This window comes from Ambystoma mexicanum, chromosome 6q (genome assembly GCF_040938575.1).
Source record: "Ambystoma mexicanum isolate Mex_15411 chromosome 6q, UKY_AmexF1_1, whole genome shotgun sequence".
Taxonomy (NCBI): Eukaryota; Metazoa; Chordata; class Amphibia; order Caudata; family Ambystomatidae; genus Ambystoma; species Ambystoma mexicanum.
Window position 1 is genome coordinate 1,300,353,043 of NC_090937.1, and position 26,901 is coordinate 1,300,379,943.

The 26,901-nt window shown below is 44.1% G+C and overlaps 1 protein-coding gene across 4 annotated transcripts in view; it reads left to right on the plus strand.

The window, feature by feature from the left end:
• LCORL (ligand dependent nuclear receptor corepressor like) overlaps positions 1–26,901 on the plus strand; it is a 1,174,596-nt gene that overhangs the window by 999,191 nt on the left and 148,504 nt on the right. For 3 of the 4 annotated variants that reach the window (XM_069631901.1, XM_069631903.1, XM_069631904.1), the window contains exon 8: positions 18,024–18,127. In XM_069631901.1, coding sequence (XP_069488002.1) covers positions 18,024–18,127 — 104 coding nt within the window. Of the gene's footprint in view, positions 1–18,023; positions 18,134–26,901 lie in introns of all 4 variants that reach the window. The other variant, XM_069631902.1, reaches the window with a different exon arrangement.

The following is a 26,901-nucleotide window of genomic DNA, read 5'->3' on the forward strand; positions in this document are numbered from 1 at the left end:
CAGGTGTTCTGATTCTACCAGGAACCAGGGGGTAAGTACCACAACAGGAAGAGGTGGGGCCGTGACTCCAATACCAAGATAACAAATGGGGTGTAACACAGGAAAGGCAAAAGAGGAGAAAAGAAGAAGAAAGCAATGGAGTCAGGTACTGACAGGGAAGCGGCTATGTGGGAACGAACATGGTGGAACATCCTAATGGCCGCCCAAGCATACCCGAGGCCACAGATGCCATGGAGACCGGCGCATGACAGTATGCCCCCTACCAAACCGGGTGCAACCGTGCTTCCCCGGATGAGCCAGATGGAATTTCCAGAGCAGGTCCGGGGCATGCACATGCAAACTGTGTTCCCAAGAATCCTCCGACCTTGCATAGCCTTTCCAACTGACCAGATATTCAAGACGCCCCCTCCTAAAACGGGAATCGCATATCTGGGATACCTCGTATTCTGCAGCAGGACTGGCATGTAACAGGTATGGAACAGGACGATGGCTATGGTCAGAGATGGCAGGCTTGAGGGAGGAATGGAACACTGGGTGTATCCTTTGAAGGCTTGGAGGAAGCTGCAACCTAAACGTCAGAGTTGATCTTGGCTATGATGGAATACGGACCAATGTAGCGTGGAGACAATTTTGAGGGTTGTGCCCAGCGCAGCCGGTAATTAGTAGAGAGCCCGACCCTAGAGCCCACCTTCCAATCGGGTACCTCCCGACAGTGCCGATCGGCTTGGATCTTGTACGTCTTCTGGCTGTCTTTGAGGCTGCGTTTGCCCGTCTTGTGAGCTTCTGTTACCCTAACGGGGATGTCTTCAATAGTTGGCAAATTAGACTGGATGGTGGAGGTAGGGAGAAAAATATGCAGATGCTGTCCGTAAGTACAGTAGAAGGGAGTAAGGCCTGTGGCTGTATATCTGGCGTAATCGTATGCACACTATGCTCTGGGTAACAAAGAAACCCAATTGTCTTGACCCTGTTCATATAACATCTCAAATATTGGTCTAGTGTACTGTTGAGACGCTCGGTTTGTCCATTTGTTTGTGGGGGAAACCCTGATGAGAGGGCCAGTTCGATCACTAGTTTGGCACACAAGGATTTCCAGAATCTGGATATGTATTGGCTTCCACGGTCCAATGTTATCTTATCCGGTAGGCCATGGAGACGGAACACATCTCTGACAAACACTTCTGCCATATCAGCGGGCGTTGGGATGCCCGGTAAGGGAGAAAAGTGGGCAAGCTTGGACAGAGTACCGAAAGTACCCATGATGCAAGTGCATTACTGGGATTCGGGTAAATCGACAATGAAGTCGGTAGTGATCTGGCTCCAAGGTTGAGTAGGCAGAGGTCCTTGTTCTAACAGACTGTGGGGTCTGGAAGTGACATGTTTGCTCCTAGTGCAAACAGAACAGGACTGTATGTGCCTTCTGACATCTTCTTTCAGTCCGGCCAGTAAAAAGACCTCTCACTAGGTCTATAGTTCTGGACTGGCCACGGTGTCCCGCGGTCTGGTGGTCATGACACCATGCCAGGACTTTCTGCCTGGGAGGGACTGTGGGTATGTAAAGATGATGTTCTTGAAACATAAGACCTTCCCTGGAGATGAGATGGTTGGCTGACTCTGGGAGTTCCTCCTCGACCAATGCCTCTTTAACTTGCTGCAAGAAGGATGACGCCAGTGCTATGATTCAATTTCTGGGAAAGAACTTCTCAGGTTGGCGAGTAGATGGTAGCTGGATTCCAGTTTTGCGAGAAAGGGCATTTCGTGAAAGTGTGCCCATCTGGCTTGGCAGGAATTTATGCAGTCTGTGGATTGTAGTACCTGTAGGTTTTTGTTGTCTGTCCTTATGGTGAATGGGTAAGAACCTCCTTGCAGAAGATGGAGCCACTTCTCACAGGCCAATTTCATGGCCAAGAGTTCCTTCTCAATCACAGAGTAGTTCCGTTGGCTTTCGGTGAGGGTCCGTGAGAGGTAGGCGATTGGATGTTCCTGCTGTTCATGTTCCTGTAGTAAAACCGCCCCTATGGCTGCTGCCGACGCGTCTGTCTCCAATATAAAAGGTTTTCCTTGGTCGGGGTGTCGCAGGATAGGGGTACTACAGAACAGATGCTTCAGATGCTGGAAGCTCTCTTCCGCCAGAGGACTCCAATAGAAAGGTGCAGAGGACTTTTTTAGTAGACTTGTTATGGGTAGAACCACCTCTGAGAATTGAGGTATAAAGTGCAAATAAAAATTGGCGAGCCCCAAAAATCTCTGTACCTCCTTCACAGAGGTGGGAGCGTCCCACTGGAGAATGGCTGTCACCTTCTTTCCCTCTATCTGCATGCCGTTTTCTGAGAGTATGAACCCCAGATAGGGAACAGGAGTCCACACCAAACAAGCGCTTCTCTTTTTTGGCAAGGATATGATGTGTTTGCAAGCGGCTTAGAACTTCATGAAGATGGGATAGGTGTTCCTGGGTGTTATGTGAAAAAACCAAAATGTCGTCGAGGTACATCAGTTCTGAGAATATGCGTTCCATGAACCGTTGAAAAACGGTGGGGGATTGACAAGGCCAAATGGCATAACGCAATATTCATACAACCCATATGGTGTTCTGAAAGCCGTCTTCCACTCATCCTTGGAGCAGATTCTTAACAGGTGATAGGCACTGCAGAGGTCCAGCTTCGAGAATACTATGGAACCCTGAACCGCCTCAATGATGTTGGTGATGAGGTGCATGGGGTATCGTTCTTTGATTGTTACTTTATTCAACCCTCTACAGTCTATACGGGGCCTTCGCTCATGCGTGTCCCTCTTTGGTATGAAAAAGAGGGGGGCACCCGCTGGGGACTTGGAGGATTGGATGGGGCCATTGTAGAGGTTGTCGTCCAGGTATGACCGGAGTGCTTTTTTCTCGACCTGTGACAAGAACATTCTCCCAAATGGGACCAAAGAATTGGGTATCAGATCAATCGCACAGTCTTCTGGCCTGTGGGGAGGTAAGTCCAAAAGAGCTTTGTCTGAGGACATGGTTTCATAAGCTGTTAGGTCAAAAGGGATGGAGTGTACCACCACTGTGTCCTCTTTGGTTGACGGAATGGTATGCACCACATGATATGTGACGAGGGTTATGCTTACGAAGCCAGGTTATACCCAATACAACCGGAAAATGGGCAGCTCGGAGATGTCATACCGAATGGTCAGGTATGTTGCTTAATGGTGACTTGTAAATCTTCAGTAGTTTGTGTAATAGGGCCGGAGCTGAGAGGGCTACCATCCACTTCTTCGACACTCTGTCCCTCTTTGCATTCGAGTCTGCGTAGTCCCACCTTGTATGCCCACAAAGTGTCTACAAACTTGCCGGCCGCTCCACAGTCCAAGAGGGCCAGGGCTTCGATCTCTTGTTGATCCAGGCGAAGTTGTACGGCTATCACCATCAATCTGGAGTCCTCCTTGGTGTCAGCCGGGTTAATGGAAAGAGTAACGTAGGGACTGGATGAGACCCCTCGGTGGCCTGTGCCTACTAGGTCCGAGGTCTCATTTCCCGGGAATCTGGGTGGGACTTCTGGGCAGTTTTGCAGTAAGTGTCCTTCCGAGCCAAGGTAGGCGCATAGTCCTTTCTCCCTTCGGGGTCTTTGCTCTTCTGGTGTCAAAGGATGGGCTGCGCCAATCTGCATGGGTTCTTCTCGATCCACCCGTGAAGATGAGGAGGAAGCAAGAGGAGGGAGACGGAATTCTATCTGTAGGGAGGCGGAAAGCAGGTCAGTGATGGTTGAGGGCCAAGGAGACCGGGCTAACTCATCTTTTATCTCCTCTTTAAGGCTGCGACAAAAAATGATGTGCTGTGATTGTTCCAGCCAACCCTCCTCAGTTGTTAGTTTCTTAAACGTAGTGACATAAGATAACACATCAGTTGATCCTTGACATACATCCAGTAGCTCTTCGCAGGCCGAGTATGAGATCTCGGGTCTCTCGAACAGCTGTTTGAGTTGAGCCAGAAATGCACTGAAGTCTTGCAAAACAGGGCTGGAACCGGTGACCAGTGGTGTGGCCCTGGCCAGAGCGTTACCCGTCATATTCGAAATCATAAAGCCTACTCTTGCATGATCTGTGGTATATGTGTTTGCCCGGAAGTAAAAGGATGCAGGCGTCCAGGAATTCTTTTAGCCTTTTGGGTGTCCCATCAAACTTCCCCGTAGGAAGGGCCATGGGTGGTAAATCAGAGTGGTGTGGGTCAAGAGCGGTCACCATTTGATGTAGCACGGTATTTTCCGTTTTAAGGTTCTGGACCTCCACAGACAAGACCTGAACAGCCAACAGGAGATCTTGAATCTGCTCGGCCGTCGCCATTGCTGGTATTTGGCGTTGCAATCTGTCAACTCCCTTGGCCTGATCCTCCCCGGATTCCCCACTCTCCTCCTCCTCCTCCTCACCTGAGAGACTGGTTTCCGGTCTGCTCTTGGCCAGTTGAGGCCGGGATCGGTAGTATTTCTATTTTTTATGAGGAAAGGGCCTACCCCGGGAGGAAGCCACAGTGAATGCCTATTCCAGTGCAGACCTGTGACTGCTCTTCCGGGATCGGCGTATGGGGAAAAAGCCACACTACGACAGAACAAACCCCAGGTGATGTAGAGTTGGTGATGTCTCCAATCGCCAGCACCGTCCGTAGTAATCCAATGGAAGATGGGCTCCAACTGTACTCACAAGAGTAATAACGTGAACCAGTAGCAGCAGGTGTTCTGATACTACCAGGAACCAGGGGGTAAGAACCACAACAGGAGGAGGTGGAGCCGTGACTCCAATACCAAGAGAACAAATGGGGTGTAACACAGGAAAGGCAAAAGGGGAGAAAAGAAGAAGAAAGCAATGGAGTCAGGTACTGACAGGGAAGCAGCACCACGGGAGAGCAATCAGCCGGAGCGCCGAGGCGCAGGAAAGAGAGTGCGGAAGGGAGAGAGAGAGCGAGAGTGAGTGAGAGAGAGATATCCCGGGCATGAGAGCCGGGGGAGCGAGAGAGAAAGAGAGGGGTCCCGAGCGAGTGAGCTGGGAGAGAGGGGGAGAGAGAAACCAGCTGCAAAGTTCCAACAAGGAGCAAAGGAAAAACTAGCGTTAGCGTACCCAAAGCAGAGGGAGTAACCTCAAAGGTTGCAACGTGCCGTTTGCTGGAGGGGGTGTGGCTAAGTACCTCCAGCAACGGTCGTTGCAACGACGACTAGACTGATGCGGCTACGTGGGAACAAACATCCTAATGGCTGCCCAAGCGCACCCAAGGCCACAGGTGCCATGGAGAATGGTGCATGACATGAACTTTGATTTGGTTGAGCGTGCAAGGCGGTAGTGCGTCACTCCCATAAATGTGATGCCACAGTACTGGAAACATATTTGTTGAAATATTAGTGAGCGTAACCTGTCTACCAGGCTTATTTCGATGTATCGTTATATTTTCAAATCTGCATGTGTTCCTCCAAGGTCTACTATTGGTGGATGTTGGGTCCCTGTGTAAGTCATAACCCATCCTTAGGAAAATTGGGGCATATTTCATAATTAAATTAACAATATAGGAAGATTTACAGTGAATGCAATAGAGTTCCCCTTATGCTCCAATAAAAATGCAGTAAAATCAATATTCTTAGTGGTTACAACTCTAAATGGCAGAATTAAGTCCAATGATGTCCTTAATAGGGTGATAACTTTGGACCTAAAATGTTTGAAAATTGTTAGTTTCTACTTTCACCTGGAACCATTAATTTATCTGTAATGGGACAGTTTCAACATTGCTAGATGTGGCAGAGAAGTGACTGTGACAGGGCCTGTTTTGCCCTGTCGGTGGAGGGAGGTGCTCAAACCTTTTAGCGAGACCACTAATCAGAAACTTCAACAAGTAGATGATAGGCAGTGAGCATTTGAAAATAGACAGAGTGAGGCGGAAAATAGAATCTGTGCAGTAGAGGATGTCCCACCACGGGTAAATCAGCTCGAAAAAAAACATAAGGGAGCTACAAAGACATAATGAGGACCTGGATAACTGCAGGAGACAGAACAATCTCAGAATATCAGGCCTTCAAGAAGGTTTTGAGAGGACTGATGCCATCATGTTTCTCCAAAAAATGCTCCCGCATTACTTCATCTCCCGCCTGAAACTAATTAATATCCAACGTGCACATTGCATTGGTCCCATAAAATACTTTCCAGCTTCCCAACCATGCACTATGATATTCTTAATTCTGGAATACACCCAGCTTCAACTTATCATATCCAAAGCAAGGGAAAGGAACTCCCTTGTCTGGCACGGTAACAGGGTTTACATCATGCAAGATGTGGCGAAGAAAACTACCGGGAGAAGAAAGGGATTCCTAACCTATTGCCCGGCACTCAAACAATTGAACGCAAGATAAGATCTTGTTCATCCATGCTCTTTCAAAGTTACCATTAACGGTAAAACATCCATCTTAGACGAACCAGCTGACCTAAAGGCCTTCATCAGAAACCTGAAAAACAACAACATGGACACTTTGTCTCCACTCTTCAGCTACCTCTGAAACTTGACTCTTCAAACATCATCTCTTAAACTCCAGCCCGACCGTAACATCCGCACTATGATTCAATATATTCATATATAGTCTTGGGGGCGGGCCATTCGGTCACCCTTCTTGTTGTCGGACCCCATGCTGGTCCTTCCTGCTGCCACCCTGTTCGCCGAACATTTGGCTCTCGCATTTTTCTGGGGGTAAAATTGACATTTCAAATAATTTTTTCTTTCTTCTGTACAATGCTCCATAAGCTCTCATATTCTATGTATGTCTCATTACATTTATGTAAATATTAAAGGATATTTTTACACCGCACTTTCACCATCGGAGTGGTCGCCTGGCGGCTCTAAAAGGGGAAGGGGGGATGCGTTAGTGGGAACAAGCTGGAAAAGTGCAAGAGAGCAGCGATGTGCTGTTGGCAGGCTCAACCCGGTTAACACCGTTTGCTGGGCTGTCAATTGTTTACCACCCTGACCATCACTTTGTTCTTCCCTTTATATTAATGGCGTGTTTCTGTGTTTCATGGAATGTTAAAGGTATAAATAATCTCATTAAAAGACACAAGATTATATCCCACCTCAACAAATTCAGGCCCACTGTGGCATGTATTCAAGAAACTCACCTTTCTTTGGAAGAATACCTAAAACTCAAAGCATTTTGGGTTAAAGAAGTTTTTCCCAGCCTTGCTATTGGCAAGAGAAATGGCGTTGCTACTCAAATTAATAGAAATGTGCCCCATAAGATTTTAGCCTCTGGCAATGATGACCTATATATGGCCCCACTCAACCAGACCCATGCTTTTGGGATACAATTCAACATACAATTCTTCAATCGTCTCTGGCAAACCTTATTCTGTGTGGTGATTTCAATAATGTAATAGATCCCATTTTGGACAGGAGATCCAAATGTGTCTTCAGACATTCTAGAACCCGTCACTCTTTCACTCGATGCATATGGGAAATAGGTCTTATAGATACCTGGAGGCTTTCCCACCCCTCAAGTATAGACTTTACTTTTCACTCTCCCCCTCACAACACTTTCTCACAAATTGATTACATATTAGTGGTCAAGTCATTATCACACACAATCACTGAATCCAGGACCGATAACATTTATATCGGATCACGCCCCTGTCATCACTACCTTTGATCAGTTGGATATACGTTAACATTGGGCAAAATGGAGATTTAATAACATTCTACTAAATGATAAGGAATTTACCCAATCCTTTCCCACATTTCTCCACCAGTAATTTCAAGACAATGAAGACCAACACACTTCAACACCCAATAACTGGGATGCTTTCAAAGCTGCCCTGCTGACCCATGTTATAGCATTTATTAGCAAAATGAAGAAGGAATATAAAAAAGACCTAGATGCCCTTTTCACACAGCTAAACCTCACTGAGAAACAATATTATTGATCTCCTTCGGAGAGGACACCGCAATGTTTTAACTCTGCGCTTCAAAATCAATAATAAACTTACTGAGCTAGCATCCGGATCCATTTTAAAATTAAAATCTAAGATTGATCAAACTTCTAACAGACCAGACAAAGCCCTTGCCTCCTACCTAAAAGCTCGCAAGGAGAAAACATTTGTTTGCCATATTAAATATGCTCAAGGGGTTATGGTCACTAACACACATGATATCCTAGATGTCTTCAAAACCTTCTACTTTAACCTAGACACACCTGAAACTGGTACACCCTCAACCAATCGAGATCAATTTTTTCAAAATATTAAAAGACACTCATATCCCAGTCTAGATCTAGTTTGAATGGGCTCCTTACAATTCAAGAAATCAATGGCACAATTTCAGAACTACGAAAAGGTAAAGCTCCTGGCCCGGATGGTTTATCCATTGAATTCTTCAATATTTTTTCCTCTTGCCTCTCCCCTAAATTAGAAGCGCTATACATTTGCTTTGCAAACAGACATTTTTCATCTGTCTCGTTCACCGAGGCACTATTCTGTTCCCCAAGGCACAAAAGATACGGCCCTTCCCAAGAATTATTGCCAGATTTCGTTAATGTAGAGTGGAAGATATTTGCTAAGATTTTGGCCAGTCGGATTGAATCATTTCTCCTGTATCTAATTAAATCTGATCAAGTAGGTTAGGTTGAAAATAGAAATATATCCTCTAATCCAAGACTTTTAGTCAATGTTATTCATTATATTGTGAAAAATAATGCTGACAAACATGCATGTGCGGCTATCGCTCTCGACGCCGAAAGAGCTTTCGATCGAGTCAGCTGGGAATATCTTTTTTCGGGCCCTGCGGTGGCATGGATGTGGTGATGGTTTTATCCCCCCAAACCTCCATCTTCATGAACGGCCAATCATCTATGTTTTTTTTACTCAAAAAGGGTACAAAACAAGGATACAGCCTCTTCCCCAAGTCTCTACGTTTTGTCCTTCGAACCACTTTTACAACACATCAGATCAGATTCTAGTATCCTGGGTATTCGATGTGGTAAATTTGAAACCAAAACAGCTTCGTATGCTGGCGATATTCTTATTCTTTTAAAAGATCCTAAAGAACATCTCCTGACATACTTTCAGCACTAGATACCTTCTCCCTTGCAATAGGTTACAAACTTAATAAAGACAAATCTGAAATTCTTCCACTAAACCCTTATTGTCTCAAACGTGAAATAGACTTGTATGGTTTCAAATGGTGCAATAAATCCATCAAATATTTAGGCCTTTAGTTCTCCTCCTCACTTAATACCACCATTAAACCTAACAGTGATGCCCTTCTATGAAGAATAAAGGATTTTACCTCCATGTGGTCCCCTCTGTACTTATCTTGGTGAGGGCACCTTGAAACTATTAAAATGATGCTGTCTCCCATTGTACTTTTCTATTTACAAATGCTATCAGTCCCTCTCCCTTCTACCTTTTTAAATCTGTGATCTCAGTATTAATTTCCTATGGGGCAATGGCAAATGCAGAAGAATCTCTATCAAGTTGAAAGCTCCCTTTTATGAAGGTGGGGTCAAGTTCCCTGACTTTAAGCGTTACCATGATGCATTTTTAAACAAGCAGACCCGTGTATGGTTCAGCTCTGAAGAAGACACTGATGCTGCAACCTGCTATTACTTTGAGAAAGAATTAGTATACGCTATTGACATGTGTGATTTAGTTTACAATTTTGGCCTCAAGTTCTCAAAAATCGTATGCACTTTCAAAGCCTCCATAGGCACCCTTCGCTCATTTGCTACCCAATGTAAATTCTCCATCAAAGTAAATTCATTCATAAAATGTATAGGGCTTCCAATTGGATATCCTTCTACGATCTGAAGAGGGACTTCTCACTACCATTATAAGACTTTAGCTTCTACAATAATGTAGTGAATGTGTGCTTGGAATCATTCAAGCATTTCATAAACTATGAACTCACCCCTGACTCCAGAAGATTGCTTTTTCTAACCAAGACGTCTGCTGCTAAAGCATCACAATATTTTAGACTATTCATGTATGTCAGTCCCATCAATATTAAGAAGCCTTCAGAACTTCAATGGGAAGCTGATTGCAGAGTATCGTTTGATGGCACGTCGTGTAAACTATGGTCCCGAGTTAAGAGTATTTCTCCATCTGCCAACACAGTGTGTTCTTTTTGCATAGGACTTAAATAACGCCAATGAAACTCAGTAAGTCCTCACAGGTTAATCATGGGCGTTGTTGGTCCTGTGGGAAGGAAAATGGTACCTATGCACATATGTTTTTCGAATGTTCGCTTATATTTGAGTTCTGAAAAATGAAATTGAGTTTCTTGAAAATCATATTCAAAATTTATTTACCCTTATCACTCACTAATATTCTATTGGCCAGCATTGAGTGTGGTGACAGCCTGAACAACTCATCTTCTCTACTGTATGACCTTTTTATCGCCCTTGCAATTAAATTGATTATGACCAACTGGAAATAAATTCCAAATCTAAATGCTAAAAGCTGGTGGAATAATGTATGCCATGTACACAGACTAGAACATGGTATGGCCATTCGTCTGCATCAAACAACCAAATATAACAAAAAATGGGCCTGCTTTATCAACTACTTGTCATACTACACGTCTACTCATGGCTCTTGAACTGTATATCCACATTTGCATTTTAATTACCATTATTTGTACCATGCTAGATCGTTCAATTTATATCTAAACACCACTTCTATTTTGTTCCTTTCTTTCTAAGTAGTGGATGCCTGTACCTGCTCCTCACCATATATCCCTCTGCCTTCACCATCTTCTTATTGTATCTTGTATGCCCTTCATCTCTTGTCCTCTCACCCTGTCTGTACTATTCATCAAATGAGTTACCCGGACCATACTGTTTGTTCGCTGAGTAAGATCTAAATCATTATATCCTGTTATACATTTGATGCACTCTGAACACTCCTTACCCCATGATGTTCATCAGTATAAGTATGATCTAAGGCTATGATTTGCATATTATATGTTAATACATTGTTAAAATCTTAATAAAGATCATTTAACTAAAAAGGAAATGCTGGATACTGTGACGAATCACGGGAATTCATCTCTTCTTCCCAGGAGGTAGGCCCCACAGCCATTGTGAGGCTAGGGAGGTAGGCTTGCTCCGCAACATCCTACCTAGGGTTAGAAGCGAGTGGAACCTCACCGGGATAGAGCCCCCCCTTAGGGGAAGGGGACTCCTGTTACTGTAAGGAACTCCCTTCACCGGTAAACATGATGGCATATATGGGTCTATCAAACACTGTCACCTATCAGGACTGGGCCAAAGAAGAAGACAACCCATACTATTATTCCAAAGAAAACGAAAATGTATCTTTAAGAAAAAGTGACCAATCCACTGAAATTAGTGTATTGAAAGAGGAATACTCCTCAGGTACGAGGGTTAAAGGGAGACTAGAATCGAGAGGGGATTGTGTCTCCAGGCAGGGGTGGTCCCCTGGTAACGTGAACCTGGGATTAGGCAGATCTGCAGGACGCCGCAGAGCCCACCAGATCCAAATCTGCTGGGAGGCAGCAGAGAGGGCGCTGGGAAGCCAGTGTAACTGAGAGCCTGAGAGGGAACAAGCCAAATTGAGAATTGGTGGTGGCGTGACCTCGAGAGATTTGTGGTAAGCAGCCGGCGTGTACAAATATGCTGATACCACCATATGGAAGCTGCAACAAATGGAGCAGCTCCTCGTTGAGACTCAAAATAACCGAGAGAAGGAGCGACGCGCATATGCGAGAGACCCAGAGTCAACTCACTATTGTGGTGGAGAAACAAAACCGTTGCCGGATGCGCAAAATCCCTGAAGACATTTTCTGGTTAGACCGAATGTAACGGGGAGAACATGGGAGGCACAGGAAGATCCCAGACAAGTATTATAGAACACGAATAACTAGTCTCTGTACTAATAAAAAACAAACTGAAGATAAATATATTGAATCTGAATTGGGATAATGCAAAGAGGAGAACAATACCACTTCCTGAACGGGAGGAGAATCGAAATGTGATATCCTTGTTAAAACCAGACTGTGCAAATGCAAAAAAAGGAATAACAAGGATCCCAAAATGGGAGGTGGAGGAGAGTGAGAGAAGCATAATGTCAGAGACAGATACCTGAAGGAGGGAATAATGAAGTGAATTATTTTGTCATGGAAAGAAAGAAAGAAAGATAAAACCTCTGTCCCAAGCAGAAGAGTGAAACCTAGGAAAGAAAGAGTATGAGGAGCTGAGACCAAAGCGTTCTTTGTGATGAATCAATCTGAACCAATTAAAACCACATCTAAAGTGAAGAATACATATTGTAACATGAGGAAAGAACTGATAAAAAAAGTTACCAATAACCATTGAAAAAGTATATATTGAGAAGACAAGTGCACGAAGCACCAAGCAAGAGAAGTGATTAATTCTCCTGCCCCTTTACATTGTTTGCAATAGTGATAGGGTCGGAGAGTGTTCGTTTTTGGACAGTGGACAGATTCTTTTTTGACATTGTAAAAGACGACTGACAAGCACTAGTTATTCCTTTAGATCGGGAATACCCCATAGCCATAGCGATGGTTAAGTTTAAACCTTCAATAAACCTTGTTGAAAAATGTCCTTAAAGAGTCCACATCCTCCTTCTGACCAGTCAAACCACCCTTGAGCTGCTTTTAGCTCCTGCTTCTCCAATCTTAATTTCGAGCCATGTGTGTGTGGTGTAAGATGGTAGGAGATCTTAGAAGGGAGTTGGTTATTTGGGGAAAAGTGGCAGTAGGCCTTACAAGGCAAAACAACTTGCAACCCTGCACTCCTGCAGGCTTTTGAGAGAAAGATGGACAAGGCCCGCTCCAAGATTAGACACGAATTGGCAAGAAAAGTGTATTATACCCCCTAACTCTGATACTGCGCCTAAAGAGTAATATGTTGCATTTGCCTTTTCTCCCCATACCACCTGTGACATGATAGATTCTTTGTGCATACTCTGCCCTTCGCAATCCCCAGAAAATATAATCTCACCCAACTTTATTCTTGAGCATAAAGAAATCTTTGCCCCTTTTTTGTAAGTTTGGTTAATTCATCTTTTTTGAATAATCATGTTCCGGACTCTCTAAAAAAAGATTACTGTTACACCTCTAACTAAGAAACCTGGCCAAGACCCTAAAAACCCAAATAATCTAAGGCCCATAACAAATTGTAATTTCCTGTTAAAGATCCTGGATAAAAGCGCTACCATCCAACTCCAGTCTTTTATAGAAACAGAGTATTTTTCATCCAAGACAATCTGGTTCCCACCCCTGTTACAGTACTGAAACTGCCCTCTTGAACCTTAGGACGCACATACATTGCAGACCAAGGCAAAACTTGAATGCTTGCGCTGTTGGATTTATCTGCAGCATTCTATCTTTTAGATCATGATTGACTTCTCCTCACTTTGAGAGGCATAGGACTCTGTAGCTCAGATGCCATCACTTGGGTGCAGTCTTTCTTATCCCATCAGACCTCCAGAGTGTGGTGCGGAGATTCCACCTCGCCCCCAGCTCCCATTAACTGTGCGGTCCTAAAGGGAGCCTGCCTGTCCCCTTTGCTCTTCAATCTTTGTTAGGCCTTTATGTGATGTGCTAGATGAGTTAGGAGTGTTCTTCACTAATTATGCTGATGACACTCAGCTAGTACTTAATTACAGGAGACTATGGGCCTGATTCATGGAAGTGTTTTATAACGGCACAATGCCATAGGAAAACGTTCTGTGAATCATCTGCAAACTATTTACAGTCACAATGAAACTTGGATGAATGCAAACTGGGTGTATCCGAATGGGAACAAGACCAAACTCATGATTTTTGGCTCGGCAGGTATTAGATCTAAACTTGAACACAGATACCGCTTGTTTGACATTCACAAATGTAATATGGAAATTTCCAAAAAGTTCAATACTCTGGACTTCCATCTAGATTCTTTGCTGAGTTCTGAAACCTATACTAACCAAACAGTGAAAAATGGTTCCTATTATTTGAGACTACCGAGGAACTTTAGACCGTTCCTATCCTCAGATTTCCGTTGTTGAGATGGAATTACCCATATCATTTTATTAATATAATACAAATCAAAAAGGTCATGGCTTCCACACCCTTGCCAATGGCAATCAGTCGGTGTCAACACATTTGCAAGGGTTCTATCTGAAAGTTTCCCCAGGAATGTGCAATCATGTGAAAATGTAGTCAGCAAAAAGTTGTTTGAAAAAATGTAGTCATTCAATACAATAAATTCAAAGTGTGAAAATGTTGCCATTTCTAAGATTGCTAAAAATGCTATTTTTAAATGCACAAAGGTACAAGGCTTTAACCCTCTCCATGATCCAAACCTTTAATAAAACCTCCATAATCAACCTACTCCTTTCCCAAACCTTCCCCCTTCCCTAATTTTTACCCACACTCTTATACAACACTAACCCTAAAGCGTGCTAAAGCATTTCATGTGCATGTTGCTCAAAGCAAAATCAATGGAAAAGCTCCAACCCCATCACCAGCTTGCCACAAATGACATAGCCATTGCCCTAACTCAAACCCTTGCTCTAATCCTAACCTTGGCCTTAACCAAACTGCAACTCTAACACTTATCCTGGAGAAGTACTCTTACCACAATGTTCATCCTAACCTGTATACAACGCCATCATCACCAGCCATCCCTAATTTACCTATTTCTCTCTAACACTTAGCCAAACCATTACTTATTAACTAAAGCCTTACCATAGCCCCTAATCTAAAACTTTCCCAGACACTTAATCTACCCTAATAACCAACCGAGCCACAAACTCACCAACCCTGCAGCAGCCACCCTGCTCCTACCCCTTCCTTGTCCTAAACCAAGCAATCACAAGAATACAAAACCCTCCTTACCCCTAACAAATACCCTACATTTTTGCCAACATTTCAGCTGCAGTTTTGACTAGATTTGGCTTAACTCTTTCACTGCAGAAATATTTTCACCACAACTTTTTCACAGACTAATTTTTTGCAGGCAACCTTTTCAATGGATACCTTTGCAAGTATATTAACACTTGGCCTGTCTGTGCTAAGAGTAGGTCTTTCAATCAATGGCCAATGAGGTTGTAAATTAAAAGAAAGAGCATAATTTGTCTAGTGGGTGCTGCTATTTGACAGATGGATTCATTACATCATGTAACTAGTGCTAGATGTGACACACTGAGGTATATTTTCAGGTGTTATATTTGCTTTGTCAGGATGAGTGGTTTTTGAATGTTTGCCCTGTACTGTACCCTGGTTTGCCTGACCTTCCTCTTGGGTGAGTGCCAATGTAGCTCTTCTTGGATTAGTCTACAGTGATTCTTATCCCTGGATCTCTCCCCTCCATTGATTGGAACCATGGCCTTCCTTTCCTCGCCTTATCCTTGATCAGTAGCACAGCTGTCTGTTCACCTTTCGATTGGTAAGGGCCTTAATCTTTTCTTTCTTTTCATTTGCTTCTCTTTGCATTTTTGTGGGCCAGGGCTTAAGCCTCTGTTTTCTTGATCCAGCATGGTCACCGTCGTCTTCTCAGCCCATTTGGCCAGGGCATCCACACCTACTTCTGTGGTCCTTCCTGCGGCCAACATTGGCACCTGTTTATGGGCTGCGGCCTGGGATTAAGGTGCCTCACTAACCTTCTCCTCCTAGTATAGGCCCTCCACTCACCCTCTTCTCCTCGAATATCAGTGTCCCACTCACTCATTTACCCTGAGGGCTCTTTCTCTCTCTTTACCTTCCTCCAGCCTCCAAATTTTGCATCTCACTTTGTCCACCCGGGGTCTGTTTTGCAGGCAGTTTCGTTCTCACTCCTCAAGTGTTCACATTTCTTTTCAAAGCCCTTGCCTTTCTTTTTGAGTCTTAAAGGCCTCCTCCTTCCGGTCTTCAGCTTCCCAACAATAGATCTCTCCACCACTGCGTTTCTGAACCCCCTTTCATGGCTTGCCCATATATAGGTTCCTCTCTGATTAACTGGATGTGTCATGTGGATTGTCTGAGCATGATCAGTAAGTGTTACTTTGTTGTCCTAACTCTGGGGTAGCTTACAAATAGGCTGGTTCCTCTTGGATCTCTTTCCTGGGTTGGTTTGCTGGTGAATAGGCTGGTGATGCCGTTCTCTCTGGTCCTTCCTTGGGCTTGATTTGGTGGTCTCCTATGCGCAGCAGGGCAGTATTTGTCCTGCATAATCCTTTTGAGGGATGTGGAGGCTACGAAAACGTTCTCCTACATTATAGATTAGCTGGATGTTTCTCCCATTGATTCCAGTTGAGGGGTCAGTTTCAGGGGACTCCCTGTTTCCTGTGATTGCAGCTGTGAGGAAGATATGGGTCCTCGCTTCTTACCCCACACAAAGGGTAGGCCTGCAGAGCTTTTCACTGTGGGTAGTTGTTTTTTTGCACCAGGGAGAACTGTGCTCTTCACTGTCACTCCAGGTTTTAAATGGGAGAAGGGTGTTGGCCCCCATAACTGTCATTTCTGGGGTGTGGGAAGAGCTTTGGTGGGGTGCTCAGGCCCATCCCATGACTCTTCTAATCTGGAATCTGTAACTGCATCTCCTGAATCCCTACCAGATTCAAGGGAGATGTAGTTCTTCCATGTTTTTCCGTTATTAGGGTTTGGGTAACTTGAACTTGGGATATGTTCTCTAGTGATCTTGCTGACGTCAGGGACAAGCTTGACTCTCCTGGATCGATTCTGTTTTTTCCTTTTCTAAAGAAAGGATGTCCTGGGAGTTGTATAAAATTGTTAATCTCAAATGGCCTTCATGGTCTTCAGACTTGGCATTTCATTTCTTTCCGGAAATTGGGGACCGAAGGATCTCATCCTAAGGATATCATTCTCAGGCCCATGTTATAGTGACCGGGAAGGTGCTTCCTCACAAGTGTCTGCAAGCACCTTCACCAATTCTGCGACAAGCATTAGTAGTCATATGGGAGTGATCGAACTGTGTAAATCTATGAACTCAGGTTAATGATAACACACTATGACCTCCACCAGTTCAGTTAGACTATCAATGCCCTGCTCTTTCTGTGCATTGCATTTTAATTGCCTACTATAGAATAATTGTTTTCATACTTTGAAAAGAAATGGCATTTAATATATAGTGGTTTGCTGTAATGGAGCTCCTATTTGATAGGTCATTAAACTGACATGAAACTAACAGCAACTAAGAGCATACCGGTTGAAACCCAATCTCAGCAGTTATGGCTGCTCACTTTTTCGTTTGTTTTCTAGCCTTCAGTTGACCAATTGACTGATCATGATGTATTCTGAGTGTGCATGTTCCTGAAAATGATGTGCCTGTGTGCACTGTGGACAGGGCATGTATGTTCAGTCATGATAACCACTTTTGAATGACAAGAGGCACTTAGTGGCAAAATGATAGACAACGGCTTCTGCGGCTGTGTTGGCCACAACTCTGGGAGCTTTTGGAGATCAATAGTGCCAGCATATGTTAATAAAAGGCTGTTTCGTCGAGAAAAAGTGAAATGTCAAAATGTTGCCTTTCAGGTACAGTGTACTTTTTGAAAGTTACAACGGGGAGTGAAGGTTTTCCTGGCTTCTGCACTCCACCACAGGGTGTATTAGGGGTCGTTGTTGTGTCTCCTGTCCAACTGGAGTTCTATAGGAGTAAATGTACACCATGGCTGTTAGTCATGCCCCTCCAGGGATGGTTATCTAGTGGCAATCCAGCACGTATGCCTCTATGCAAGTAGTTTCCCTAAAAACGAAATTCAGCATTTTTTTTGACTGTTCGTTCATTTCATTCAATTTAGCTGTAGCCAGGTTGCGTTGTTCCCGAGATATTAACTTGCCATTATGCATAAGTGCACCTGTGAAGAAACTTCCAAAATTGATTATTGAAATGTGTGCGTATTTACAGGTAATACAAATCAAATTCAATTGAAAGCAGCTCATAAGTCTAATTGACAGTTACCAAATGTAGATTTAATGTAAGGCGTTCAAAATAAAAAAAAGTGTGTGTATACGTAATTGCTTTCTTAAATGTTTAATTATGTTGTTTTGTTAGGACCTATTAATCCTGTCGGATTGCCTATGTTCAGAGGATTCAAAAGCAGGAATGTTGAATACTCTATGACCCCGTTCCGAATGCCATGTCATGGAGGCACTCAGGTTTAAGTTAATACTTTTACACCTTCTTAAGATTAATGCATGTTTGCCTGAAATGTTATGTGTGAACCCAAAACAGAGTTTAAAGCATGAAATAGATATTGTTTTAAAACAATTGATTCTGTACAACACCTACTGAAGTCCATAATGTAGTTTAAAATCGCAAATATACGTTGGAGGAAATGTTTTGCTATCCATGCACCCACACAGTGTTTAAAGTTCTGTGTAATGTTTTCTATTTACCAACTTGGGCTGTAATTGGTTATGCCTTCTTATCTTTTGAACGCTGTACAAGAAGTATAGTATTATATAAAAAGCAGGAATGGTTTCTTTTAACCATGCACTGCTTTTTCTCATAAGTGATTTTAGTATGTGCCTCTTCAAGTGCCTGTAGTTTTACGTTTTAGTAGGATTTGAGAGCAAATCACATCATTCAACGAATACAGAGCGCAACAGCAAGACTATTCCTTAGACTCACTAAAAAAGAGCACATCATCCCAACGTTAAAAACACTGCATTGGTTACCAGTCAAAAAACAAATGTTTTTCAAAACTCTCTGCATAACACACAGAGCGATCCATGGACAAGGAGCGGAATTCATATACGAACGAATCTCCATCTACAAACCAACATGAGATCCAGCAACGACATTCTCCTCAAACCGAAACAATCCCCAAAACGAAAATCTGGGGGCTCTGCATTCTCCTGCATAGCGGTGAAACTCTGGAACTCATCCCAAATGACATACAAAAAGAAAGCCGCCACAAATTCAGGAAACTGTTAAAAATATGGCTCTTTCACTCACCAAGCTGAAGAAAAACACCACTGCAATGCTAGAGAGCCCTACAAAACTGGACCAACCAAAGAAGAATTTGACCTCGAACCCAATAGGACTAAGACTAGGCCAAAGGGTTACGACAACGCACAATCAAGACTAGCCCTGCTAATAACTCTCTAACACTCATACCTAGCACCCAAAACAGAAGTAGCAGGCCGCAGACCCTCGCCACAAAACATCCGAACTACAAGCACTGTACCAACTCTCCACAACATCGGGCTCGGACTGGTCTGTAGGGCAGTATGCCCATGGCCGAACCAAAAACACAAAAAGCTGATGTGGGTCCATTTTTGTTTTGGAGTCAAAGTGGCCCACTTTTTTAGAAAATTTAAAAAACTTCCCCTTGATTACTATTCAAACAGTGTCAAAAAGGAATGAATAGCCATTTGCAACTGTGCCACTTTTTTATTGATGGCCGAGACCATTTTATGGCCCAGTCTGACCCTGCACTACATCCAACACGCGCATGAAACACCCACCATTTTCTTTTGAACTGAAGCTACCAACACCACGACAAAGCTTTCTTGCCCTTCTCCTTCTCGACCCTACTAACCGCCATCCCGCCCCCTTTCTTTTCAGATCCATCTGCGTGCCTGCAAACCATGAAAAATGGCAGAGGTGCACGGGTAAAGTCACGGAAACATAGCATAATATGAAATGAAATGTGCTTTCGAAGTGCCAGATGGTCGTTTAAGTGCCCATGTTTACCCTACCTGGACGACTGGTTGGTGCACGCTCTATTTTTACCACTGGTGGCGCGACACATTAAGGGTACCATACAGTGTATAACATCTCTGGGGTTCTGAGTGAACTTTGCAAAGTCATGCTTGCATCCTGCTAAAAACCTGCTATTCTTGACTCACGCCTCAACACTCTCGCATGTGTCACCATGCCTTCAGAGGAGAGGGTGAAGGCAATACTGAACAAGGTGAAAAAAATATAGGGGTTACCAGAAATAAATCCCTGGTCCTTCAGGTCAAACATAACATATCACACAACATGGACCAGTGGATTGAGGATGACAGAATTTCCTTACGTCTCTTATTTAGTCAAAAACACACTTTTTTAATTCTACAAATATAAAATTAAAAAAATATTTACTCTGAATACATACATACAATGATTATACAAAAGATTATTATACAAACAATTTCCTGGCTCATAACCATTCTTCCATTCACATTCATACTCACACTCATATATGCAACATATATTCACGTCTTCCAAAGGTGATACCTTGTATGTCACCGTCTCAAAAGACACAAAAAATCAGTTGTCAAAATGCTTCAACACTTTCTTCAATACAGGTGTAATTGTCTATCTATAAATCACAGACCGTGTTCTAGGTCGACACGTGTTTTGGTTGTATACAGCAGGCACTGCCAATCCTGCCCTTCAACCTTCCTCAGGACGCAAAGTGAAGTACTCATTGGGTCTTGCTTCAAAAAACTTGGATGAGCCACATCATCTTAAAAACATAATAAAACCTCTTGTCATTTCTCTATCCGTCATCCTCATTTCTTTTACTATTATTGTGTCATAGTAACTCTCCTAATAGTTACACACATCCCACTCACCTTCACATTTAATTGTCAAAGGGCATGCAGAAGTTATGCGATAAATCTCTCACCTGGCCTACTTATTCAATTCAGATGGGGTGTGCAGAAATCGGGATGGAAGGCATAGTAAGATGAACATTATAGCTAGGGAAGAGTATTTGTGCTGTCAAACGTCACATTCCCCTGGGCGAAGTATGCCATAGGCACATGCCGAACAAAGGCACACATAGACTTCTTTGCAATGTACCGTGCTGACTGCATTCACGGACCAAATAGGAAATGATGCTGCCACATTGGTGGCTGCATAATGCAAAAGCAAGTTATGCAAGACATCGGAAACTAACGCATGAACTGGGCAAGTGCCTCCTTCATTGCAAACGGCTCTGATACTCGTGTAACATGTGCAATTTTCCCTCTACAATGAACAACAATAATGTCAGCATGATTGCGTGTCACCAAAGAGTCACACAGAGAAACCAAAATCAGGCACTTCATTGTTGGTACTACATAGCACTCCATAGCACTACACATGCACATTATAGATTGCAAAATGAGTAGCCACCACACAGTGTTTTCCATTCTCTTTCAGTCAATGTATGTCGGAATCCCCTGGAACCTGCACCCTTTGCCTCGTGAAACACACAGCCATAACAGCACTCTCTGCATTTCTGTCAACAAATACACGGTGTAGCAGTCTGTCTGTACACACCACACCCACAAACTTTATTGCCCAATCCCGTAGATTCTGCAGGCCCATTTCTATGGCTGTCAACTTCAAAAGGGGCGTATGTGACATGTACCACCCTGCAACTATCGCGATATTCGCTGACTTTTCATGTTGTTTGCGCACAGGAGTGGGAGAATAACTTTCAACCAGGAGAGTGGACATCCTTAGTTGTGGTGGCTCTTAAAAGAGCCTTTGGGTTTTTTTATTTTTTTATTTAAAGATTCTTTCCCTAGAAATACTTTTTTTGTTGTTGCGATTTTCATACATAAATGTGTGTTTTCAATGTCAGCTCATATTCTTACAATAGGGTCTCCAGTGCAGTTTGTAGATTGTGAAACAACGTTTCATTGCCACTGTATGACAGACATGCCATTTGCCTTGAAATGGTGTATGTCACGCGAACCAATGTTCTCATTCTCACAGGAGAACATCCCAGCATCACTCAAGAAGTCACACATGCTTCTGTTGATGAGACCCCTTGCGACCTCTGGCTGCCAACAGGAATCATTGGAATACTTCCACACTATTCTCGGGGGTATACATGAGAAAATCACATTGGCAGTAGGAAAAATGTGCTGCACTGCTTTTATCATAATGTTCAGTTGACAAAACACACGGGAACAAAGCATGTAACCCAAAAAGAAGGCTCCAAAGTGCACAATCACAAAATGTACAGGTGCCGAAGAGGCCACACGTCGCCATTCTACAAGCAGGCCGCTGAAACAGCACGATTCGACACTACACCACAAAGCGTGTACTCCCTCCAAAACGAAATGGCCAGACAAGTCTTCTTGGAAGGGCGTACATGCTCAGTTCTTCCACAAAGCCATCACCCACGACGAAAACTGTGCGTCTTGCCATGTTTTCCAGCCGCAGTACATAAAGTTATTGAAAATGTGAATGCCGCCCTTTCCTGTGACGCACACCCAGAGCACCTGATTGGCCAAAGGCTATAGTCCCATTTCCATTGGCCAGCGTCATGAGAAGCGCAGAATGTGGCACGTGCCTTAAGTACCGCAAGAGCCACGCCCCAGTAAAGCTGTTTGCCCGCTTTCCTGTGACGCACACGAGCACCACCTGATGGGACAATCGCTACAGTCCCATTTCCATAGGCCAGCATGGTGAGAAGCGCCATATGAGGCATGTGTGGCTCCCCAAGTATGTCGAGGGCCGGGCCCGAGTGAAGCAGGAGTCCCTCTTCCTATTGCTGCACACCCTAAGCATCTGATTGGACAATCCCCACAGTTCCATTTTCGTGGCCGCGACCCGCAAAATCCCCGGATGTAGCTTTTGTGCTGCGCGTGGACGTGGGGGAATAACTTGCAACCAGACTAGGGGGACTTCGTCGTAAGGGGCGACTTTTAAGAGCCTGTTTTTTTTTTGTTTAGATGCTTCTACAGAAACACTTTTTCGTTTTTTATTTGCTTTTGTTTTTTCTTGTGTTCACATTCGTACAGTAAACTCTTCACTGCATCCTGTACACTAGCAAACAAAACTGCATCGCCAATGGATGACAACAAAATGCCATTTTCTTGGAAAAACTCTGCATTTCCACAACTAATTAGGTCATTGCTGCAGAAGAGCATTCCATGAGTAGACATGCTTCTGTTAATGAGATGCCTTCCTGCGTCTGGTTCAGAACAACATCCATGAGCAGTGGGCCATACTCTTCGTGGTATTATGGATGAGAAAAGCACCTTGGCTGTGGAGAAAATCGTCCTCACGACATCCAGCAATCTCCTCAGTCTACGTAACAAATCTAGGCAAGCCAGGTAACCCATATGCATGCTGCCGTAATGGATGACAATAACATCTACTAGTGCAAAACTGGCGAGGTCTTTGCAAAGTGAATGCATATCGCCGAAATTGCACTCATACAAAGTGTTCCACAATGCGTCCACTCCTTCCAAACCAGAATTGCAGTCAAAGTGTCTTTGCAGGGCACAGTTGTGCAGATCTATGACAAAGGGATCACCTACAGTCAACACAATGTGTTTCCCATGTCTGCCACCCTCAGAACGCAGAGTATAATGTACAACAGTTTCACCTCCCCGTCCTGTTAACCACACCCACACTACCGGATTGACTAATCCCCACACTGCCATGGCAATTGGACAAGGTGGTGTAAAGGGCAGATTTTGGCATGTGTGCATCCCAAAGTAGCGCGATGGCCGCACCCTATAAAGCTAGAGCAGTCCTTCTTTCCCACTATCTTCTCTACAGCTCTACTTCATTGGGTTGCGCGTAAATAGGTGCACACACATTCCCCAATTGCATCAAAGCCGCCATTTTCCAACACTGTCACTCCAGTACAATGCTTGAAATGTGCTGCTACACATTTACAGTACAAATGTCGTACCATTCCAAAGCACGTCCACTAACAAAGTTCAATGAAAGTATGCACAATTTCTCCATTCTCATACATCCACATAGCCACACAGGATGTGGCACGTGTAATCCTGAAAGTACAGCGTAATTCACTACCTTGTCATGATAGTGAGTGCGGGGGTCGGGGGGTAAACAATATCAAACTCGGTAGGGGATGCAGTCTCCCAGTTTACATATATATATATATTTTTTTTTGACGTGTGTGCGAGCAAGTTTTTTTGTATTTTCTCTTTATATGCGTTTCTGTTTGCCTCTCCTCACATTTTTACCACATTCTGGTCAATGCTTCTTGCAAAGTGTAAAAGAAAAAGGCATTGCCAATGGTGCTCAAATGAATGCCATTTCTACGGAACCACTGAATATTTTGTGACCTCATGATCTCATAGTGGTTGGAGAACATGCCAGCAGTCTGCATAAAGTCACGCATAATTCTGTTTATAGCACACCTTCCGCCCTCTGGCTGGGGACAAATTACACCGTCATGGACCCATACTCCTCTTGGCGTTATGCATGAGAAAAGGACCTCGGCAGTAGGAAAAATATGCATTACTGCAGTCAGCAACCTCTTCAGGTGATGGATTAATAGTCCACACGACATGTAACCCAAAAATAGACTTCCATAGTGCAGCACGATAAAGTCAATGTTCATGACGGACACCACATATCTGTACAGGCGAACCATCCCGCCGAAACTGGAGTCACACTGACAGGCCCAGAAAGCGTCCACTCCTTGAACCCGAAATTACCAGCAACACCTCTTTGCACACAACACCTGTGCAGATGGCGCACAAAGGTATCACTGACGATGAGCACTGTGCGTCTCTCCATATTGACCACCCTCACAACAAAGTATTGGGACGAAATGGTACTGCCTCTTCCTGTCAACCACGCCCTAAACTCCTATTGGCCTATTTCCCACAATTCCATTTGCCTTTCCACCCTGCTCATAATGGCAGGATGTGCACATGCGCTTTTCCATTTACAATCAGGGCCACAGCCCAGTACAGCTCACACAATACTTCTTCCCATTGCACGGTCACTTTTTGCAGCACTCTCCCATTGTGTGCTGTCAAATTTTCAAACACGCATGCAGCAATCAGATACAACACCTCTGAATTGCACACTGTCATTTCTGTACACCACTCCATATTTACCGTTAAACACGTTCCGTTTGATTGCAAAGCCCCTCTACCAGAAACATCTGCTAAATAATGCCCTATTGCAGCTTCCACAAAGATCCTAAGACGCACCCAGCTCACCTTTGGCCATGCACACAACATTGCAGCCCTTTCCACACCCACCACAACATTCTACATCCAAGCCAGCAACCATTTGGGCACCTAACATTATGCACAAACGTAACACACATAGCGCCACTTCTACCCAACACCCCCAAACCATAAAACACCCGGTCACAAAAACGTGTCTCACTTAGCAGAACCCACAAACATACCACAGCCTACTCCCCTACACAATGACTTTCACTAAGTATTGTGTCACTGGCAACCTATGCACAACAGCTGCACAACATTGGGCCTACTTCCATAAATCTGCTCACAACAGAGTAACCAAACACATATAAACTGCACTTCAACCATACCCACTTCCATACTCCCATTACGTACACACTGCGCCCTGTGTCCACATTACACACAGGGGCGTTGCTAGGGGGGGGCTAAGGGGGCTATAGACCCTGATCTTTTGGTTGTAGCCCTGGATAGAATCTCAGGAGCTACAGCCAAAAGACTAGCTAACCCCCAGTCCCAACAGTTCCGACATCAGCTTAGCCCCAGGTCTTTTCCAGACCTAGCAACTCCCCTGACTACACAACTTCTCACTGCACCATCTCCTGCCACACATCAAAAACTGTAGCATGTTGCAACTATCACCACAACCATGGAATGCACAATACACACTTTGCAACTATCTTGTGGTGCTGTAGCATCGTTCCACTGGATATGCTCCTTGCTGCTTTTCCCTGCACCGTAATGCAACTATGCATGTCAGCATGTCACCAACTACCACTATACACATATGCACCACTGGCACCAGCACTCCTAACCAACCTCCACACCGCAATGGACATGCACAGCATTACATGCAACAGTTACCATAATGTATAAACATTACACTGTCTCAGGCACCGCTACGCCCTTTCATTCACATACTATTGTCTTACCCACTTCCACTCAGAAAGTATTGTCACTGCCAACTTAACCACAAAATGTTTACAACATTGCCCAAACTGCAAGCATTGTGCACACAGCACACTATCCAAGCACATATAAGCTTCCCTTCAACCATACCCTCTACCATACTGACAGTATACAAACACTACACCCAGTGCCCACACTGCGTGATTTTTCACTGCAGCATCTCCAACCACAGCGCACCACCATGAAGCTATGCAGGAACAAATTGCAATAGTTTACCATAATGTACATACAAAACACTCTCTCCTGCCTCCCTGTGCACTTTCAATCTCATACTATGGGCGTACTCGCTTCCATTCACAAAGTAGTGTGCCACTGCCAACCTACCCACATTCTGTTTGCAACACTGGCCTATGACGACTTAAATGTGCTCCACAACCATTCCTTACATGTCACCACCCTCTAACTCATGCACAATAAAAAATGCATTACTGCCGTAGGAGTCCTCAAGGCCTATGCTCTTGAGTGCATGGCCTACGGCCATGCACCCAATAGTCTAGGCCTTGAACACACCCACAGCAACGTAATGCCACCAGGCATGTAACCATGTCAGAAACTACGGCAATCCACATACACACCACTGCCACAGCACTCCTACCCAACCTGTACACCGCCATGGCGCTATGCAGCAACAAATTGCAACAGTTACCATAACGCCCAAGTGGGCAGCTAACATTATGCACAAACGTAACATACGTAGGTAGCAGCACTTCACCCCAACTCGCCCACACCATAAAACACCCATTCACGAAAAAGGGGTCGCAATGACCAGAATCCACAAACATACCACAGCCTCCACCAACCCTACGCACTGCCATGCACAAAGTATTGGGTCACTGGCAACCTCTGCACAAAAGCTTCACAAAATTGGGCCTACTTCAATAAATCTGCACACAGCAGAGTAACCACCCACATATAAGCTGCACTTCAACCATACCCACTTCCATACTTACAGTGCACCTTGTGGCCACTCTATAACTTCTCACTGCACCATCTCCTGCAGCACACCCAATACTATAGCATGTTGCAACTATCACCACAACCATAGAATG